Here is a 6,853-nt window from a genome sequence, read left to right as displayed (position 1 = left end):
GCGGGCGGCCGAGGCGTCGCGTCATGGGCGGCCGCGGGTGGCGGGCCGCCCTCCGTTCTGCGTGTGATGTCATCAATCCGCGAGTTCGCGAGCGCGAGCGGTTCGGGGAGGCGAGAGCTCACTCGTGCAGCAGAAACAGGCAGACGGGCAGAATCACTCCTTCTGTCTTTTCAGAGTTCAAAAAAAAGGGTTTCTTTAAAGTAGCCTAAGAGTTAGCCTGCCTAAGAAAACCAAGCTACTTGGTCCAAATTCCAAAAATATTTCTAGGTCTGTTAGTGTTTGACTAATGTTGTAAGTCAAAGACAAGTGTACTCCTTACTGCCAAAACTTAAATAGGATTTCTAGTGGATCACATTTTTCATCATATCTTTTAACCTCCAGGTATAAGTGGGATTTAAGGGGCTAGGGAAACAATCAGGAAAGATCCACGTTTTGAATACTGTTGTTTTTCTCCAAACCAAAAGCCCATGGTACAGTATCATGTTCTCCTTTACATGCTTTCCTTTTCTGTGCAATGTCACTCCCCACTGTTTTGTGGTTCTTTGTCTCATAAACACTTTTGAATGGTGACTACATTGGTAACCTAACTGAACTGGTAACAAATGGTAACAAAACAAAACAGCCCAAACATGCTGATTTTAACTCCACCTCTGGTAAAATGCCCATTTGCTAGCCCACTGAAATGAGTAAGAGTTTTGCCATTGACTCGTAGAGCAGTTTTTGGACTCATATTTTTTTTTAGATACTTCAGAATTACAAATATGTTAGCTTTACAGAAAGAAAGCGATCATCCCAAAAATGGGAAGTCTGCATCTTTCTCATCTCAACAGGTTGGGTTTATCAACCACGACCGGGCAAAAGGAAGCGTTTTCCATTGACTGTCTCCACTGTATTTTCCGGCACTTCTCAGAATATCATCACTACAAATCCAGCTGCCATTTATCCTTTCCGATCACCCGCTTACTCCGTTGTCATCCCCAATGTTCAGAACAATATTGGACATCCTGTCTGTGAGTTTTTAGAACTCTGAGTGAATGATTTTAAAAATACGGAATCTACCTATTATAGTAAAAGTTATGTACACGGTAGTGTAGATGTCGTTAAGATATGATTCCTCAGTCTTTTTGGACCCTCTGTATCTGTCAGTCCTCATTGACACTGCTGCCTCGTAGTCTTTCGCCTCCTATTTCCTCAGCCTTCTCTCCCTTTGCTGCCCTTAAATTCTTCTGGCTACTTCTTTACTCTCCTACAGATCTCTATTGTTGTCTTCTTATCGCCTGGTTCCCTCCTGCTATCTTTATCTTTCTGCCTTTTGGGGGTCTCAGTTACTTAGTACTTGCTTCCTGTTGAGCTAAGCTACAGCTCTCTTGGGTTTTTTTGTGGTTTTTGTGTTTTGTTTGTTTTTACCTTGTTCTGTCCCCATCACAGACATATCTTACCCCACTGTTGCTGCTCAACCCACACTGCTAAGCCTGGCAAAGCTTGTTAGCTTAGCCCCTGGCACTCTCTGCTCCTGTGTTGGTGTGCCTTTCTAGTGAGGGCACCTTTGCTTTATAGCAAATGCTCAACAGCTTAGACTGATTACAAGAGGGAGCAGACAGAATTGTCAATAAAGGTATCAGAAAGGCGGATGTTAAGTAGGGAGTGTGTGGGCTGCAATTTTAAAGCAGTCTTTAAAACTGGAAGAGGTGTTTTTCATTTGCACATTTTTCTATGATCATTACTTAGATATTTATGCCCATCTGAGATAGTTCTACGTGTATTTCTTCAATTTGTGCATGTCCACAGTTTGAACCCACAAAGCTCAGCTTTTATACACACAATAACCTAGTTACAGAAGAAATACATTTAGAAATTGCACTTAACCTGGAAGGACCCTCCTTTTTATAGTAAGTCAATAATGTGCAGTATCATAGAGGGTAGCGTAAGAGCCCACCGGCAAATACAGTGCCTGACTGCAATCCCTCATGTGTCGTGATGAAAGAGCTCTGGCTCTGTCAGTGCATGGATGGTGGGTTTCAACAACAAAGGGCATAGATTCATTCACTGGCATTTTCTGTTTCAGGGTGTGAACATTGGTCTTCAGGGGCTGTTCTCTTTGTAATGAGGAGAAAAACCTAAATGCTCATTTATGCTCCATAGTAATACTTGGAAATATATAAGAGAGCATTCTGCTTTGATTTGGCCAAGTTCTGAGTTAGCAATGCAATCATTTTCTAAGTCCCTGTGCAGATTTGATTAAATAAAATATTCAAAATTTCTTACTCTAATGTATCTTACAACATTATGGTCTCCTCACATGCTACTATGTTTCATTCTAGAGTTTACTATCTTTCTATTATAGATTAAGTGATTGTAAAGATTTAGAAGTATTGAAGTCCCATTAGCATAGAATTTAGACTCTTAAATCAGGTAGTGTTTTTTGAAAATATTAACCTAAAGCGTTCTGAAATCTTTCTGTATAAAGGCAATCCTGTTAACATATAGTGTGATTTGAAAGTGCATGTCTGCAAAGCATTTCAAAGTAAATTGGCTGGTGGGTATGTTCATTAGTGAAACAAATGAGAAAACATGTTTGAGGGTAGGGTATTGTAGCTATTGCTTCTCCACCTTCACTGCTGCTTTAGCACCATGCAGGTTACTTAGGAAGAATTTGGCTATATTAAGACAAGACTGAGCTGTTACCTGCCTCATAGCCTCAACCCTCACCAAGCACTTCCTGCCTTACGTACTCACCCACCCTTGGGTTCCTGTAGAAGGGAGCTTGGGTATGTGGGCACCAAAACTGTCATATATCCCAAGCGGTGTGTGACTGAATGCAGGGAGGTGATGCTAGAGGATGTTTTGGAGGAAATGGCTCTGGCTCTAGCTGTGGTCGGCTACATGGCTATTTTTGAAATCTCATGCGCTACTCATGACTGATAAATACCTTTTATATTTCCTAAAGGTGAAGCTCCTGCCATCCAGCTGTCAGCCTCTTCCATTCAACATCCAGGTCCAATTACACTTTTCCAGCCTGCTATTGCAAGCACCACGTCAGTGTCTGTTCCAGCTCCAGCTCTGCCCCTGCACTCTGTAATTTCACCGCAGCATTTTGCTGTACCTACTCAGACAGAAACTCATGTATCGCCTGGACCCAATTGCTCTGTGAAGAGATGTACATCAGCTTCCGCTGAGAGCTCCAGTAGGAACCCAAGTAACACAAGCACTGCTAATGCTAGATTTTCTGTCTCTGATAATCAGACTCCAAAGGAGTATTCGGAGATTTCTACTTGTCCTAGAAGTGCAGCTCTTCCCCAAGCTACCCCTCTCCCTCACTCGCATCTCTATGAGCCTCCTCCCATCGGTCATCCAACCAGTCTGTTTGGAGCGCCTCCGCGATTTTCATTTCATCACCCTTACTTTGTGCCTGGACCTCACTATTTCCCTTCAAGGTAATGCAGTCCTTCACTTCAATCCCCATGAGAATGAGTACTAAAAAGCAGGGTCCTTTCATTTTCAGAAAGCAGGTGGACCATTCAGCTCTTGAGATAAGAGCTCTTCCCTGGGAGGGAAGAGCAYTCTTATGTTCCTATCGCAGTCCATTGTGGTGAGACCCAATGTCCTGAGGTTACTCGTAATGTATGCCCAGTTATTGAAGACTCTGTAGTACTATTTTAGTAATTGACACTCCCAAGCCTACAGTAAATAGAAGTATTTTCTCTCTGCTTCATGCACCTAAGTGCAGTTGATTTCTACAAAAAAAAAAAAAAAAAAAAAAAAAAGTAGAAATAGTGTAAATACATTTTGAAAATGATCAGATATAATTAAAGTGGATGTTTGGGATTTGTCCCAGATACTCTGATTGTATCTGTCATAGCCACTAATATTTCTGAAATCTAACTTGATGGGAAATATCCTCAGAATTTTTATATAAATAGTAAGTCTTAGTTTATCCTTTGCAGTCTTGGAGTAGTCAGTCAGAGATCACCTGATCAAAGAATTCAGAAGCTAAACGTGGATATTTCTTAAGCTAACCATGCACAGAAAGGACCAGTGTCCTCCCAGCAGCTAGTTCTGAGGCATGCAGATGTGCTGCTCAAACACAGGAAGTCTGATAGCTTACTGATGTTCTCTCATTTCACACTGCAAAAACTCATGTCCATGCTTATTTGCTCTAAGGCACTGTTTTTCTTTCATGACCATGCAAACACAACAAATCATGATTTTTAGACTCATATTCTGACATTATACACTACTTGTTCCTACTCATAACAACAACCGTTGTGTTCCTAAGGCGATAAGGCTACTCAGTCATAAATTAGGACTAATGATGACTACTGAAGCTTGCAAGGCCTTAGTAGGCAGCTAAGTGCAATAGAAGATACTGCTATTTTTGCAGTCATTTAATGAACACAGGACACATCTTCCTAGAATTGCTAAAGATGAGCTTTGCTTAGGCTCTTGGTATCAGACATTAGACAGTTTCGTGAGCTCTCTGAGGGAGGGAATTGTGGTTGTACTGTAAGACTGTTGAGATTCAAAGATAAATTGGACTTCTGAAGGTTGCCAGGTTTGCTAATGCCATGATCTTTCTAATACATTGACTTGTAAGTTCTTGTTCATATTACCTCATTTCTTGTGTACAAAAATCATCATTTCTAGGTAGCATGTACAGTGCAAATGAATGTKTGCAATTTTATACACTAAAATATTAAATGTTAGTTGGAAAGATGAATGGTCATTTTGGAACCACAGTGTGATACACAGAAAGACAGTGTATCGATGTCTTTCTGCTGTCAGCACTGCAGAACTCTATTACTTCTTTGCATACTATACTTTCTTAACAATGTAGTTTATTTCTGTAATACTATATTTCTATTACAACTGTATAGTCTATAATACTTCTTGCATCTTGTGTTCTGGATCAGAATAAAAATTCAAACTCAGGACACTGAAGGAAAATAGTTATATTTTGGTACAGTAACTTCTTACCATCTACTATATATTTTTTAAAAATTATCACTGTAAATTCTTTAAATGAGTAACATTGACAGCCACATATTGGGCACACGGATTCTCTGTCAAGCCTCCTGCTAATAACAACGTAGTAAATGGAAAAGATCACTCAATAAATAAGACCATTTGTTTCCCATCTTTCTGACAAATTTTGGCATACAAAAACAACACAAACTGACTTTTGATGCTTTGTTTTACTGTTTTGAGTATGTAGGTTAACATACTGCAGGCTTATCATGTGCTGTTTTATCTGTTACATCGTTTCATTAAAAAATACAATTGTTTGGGTGTTTTTTGTTTTTGAAGCAACTTCCTGTATGTGTGGAGCGTAAAGGAGTGCATATGCAGGCCTTCTTTGCTAACACGGAATCTGTGCATGATTCTTCTTACAGCCTCAGAGCTTAGCTCAGGCATATTTTTATGTTAGGTGTATTTTTGAGTATTTCGTCGGGATGAACTGACTAACATAGAACATTAGAGCCATTCTGTTTTTCTTGCCTAAATTGAAGTTCAAGCAATCTGGACTTCTATAAGACTATTTTCCATCTCTTTCATTGCAGCACATGCCCATTCAGCCGGCCACCATTTGGGTATGGGAATTTCACCAGCTCAGTGCCTGAATGCCTTGGCTTTTATGAAGACCGGTACCAAAAGCATGAGGCGATGTTTTCGTCTCTGGACAGAGACTATCCCTTCAGGGAGTACCCAGAGGAACATGCACAGAGTGAGGACTCCCGCAGCTGTGAGAGCCTTGAAGGAGTGTCCTATTACAACAGCCACAGTGAGGAGAGGTATTTAAGCCCCATACCACAGCTGGACATTGGTGCATTGGAGAATGTTTTGTCAGCCACCCCATCTACCCCCTCCAGCATCCAGCAAGTTAATGTGACTGACAGTGAGGAGGAAGAAGAGGGGAAGGTGTTGCGAGAGTTGTAATTTTTAAAACAAATGATAATCCAGAGAAATATTACAGAATGTGAAATAAATGTTTTCCTCCAACACCATCTTTTCAGTCGGTGTGTTCAAGGGGAAGTCCATGTAGCTTGAGTGACCTGTGCAGGCCATTTTGAGAACTCTGATGATCTGTTTGTATTTTGAGAGATCAAATACAGACCTGGTGAGGTCCCAAAGGCCCTGGAGTTTCACCTGCTTCATCAGGGCATTGTTTGGGCTGGCTCAGGAAAGCACTTAGACAGGTACTCTGTTCTAAGTATGTGATAATGTGCTTTCCTGAGGAGAGATGTATTTAAGCACATCCTTTTAATGCTCTTCTGAATCAGGAAATTGCCTTTCTTTGTTCATAGACAACATTTTGATGGAATTTGCAATAATTTCATAGGTTTTACTTTAGGAATTTTAGCAAGTGAAATAATTCTGTTTTATGACTAAAATGTAACAGTTGCTGCAGTAAAATACTTTGAGGTCTTGAGAGTGAAGTCAAGACTGATTTTCCAATGTTTTATATTTTTCCTTTGATATAGAGAACAGTTTTAAGCTTAATTTAATTAATTTTTTATTGTAGGCTGCATTTGTGATACAAATGTTATGTAATGCACTGAATTTAGGTCAATTTCTGTAATATTTTATTCTGCAACTAGTTCCATTAATGAGAATGGGATTGTCCAGACGGTATGGTAGGACCCAGAGAGAGGAACATTGGTGGAATCTGGCTCTGTGACTTACACTAGTGGACTGTGACTTGATCCCTGAGCATAGTTAATACTGAATTCTCTAGAGAATACTGAAGGTAGTTGAAAGGGAAGAGTATCTGTGCTGAATGCAAAGACTAAGGAAATACAGATTTTTTTGCCAAAATTAGTAATTAATGTTACTAAACTATTTTTTTTTTCTGTTT

At 40.1% G+C, this 6,853-nt stretch overlaps 1 protein-coding gene across 1 annotated transcript in view; it reads left to right on the top strand.

Annotated features, from left to right (window-relative positions):
• The window catches only part of SOX30 (SRY-box transcription factor 30), a 9,696-nt gene extending 3,394 nt beyond the window's left edge, over positions 1-6,302 (top strand). Inside the window, exons 3-5 of the mRNA XM_085317960.1 lie at positions 831-1,010; positions 2,948-3,434; positions 5,559-6,302. Coding sequence (XP_085174086.1) covers positions 831-1,010; positions 2,948-3,434; positions 5,559-5,934 — 1,043 coding nt within the window. The 3' untranslated portion in view covers positions 5,935-6,302. The remainder of the gene's footprint in view (positions 1-830; positions 1,011-2,947; positions 3,435-5,558) is intronic.
• Positions 6,303-6,853: the final 551 nt, after the last annotated feature.

This window comes from Rhea americana, unplaced genomic scaffold (assembly GCF_003343005.1).
Source record: "Rhea americana isolate MKP2758 unplaced genomic scaffold, rheAme1 scaffold_51, whole genome shotgun sequence".
NCBI lineage: Eukaryota > Metazoa > Chordata > Aves > Rheiformes > Rheidae > Rhea > Rhea americana.
This window is presented reverse-complemented; position numbering and strand designations above follow the sequence as displayed.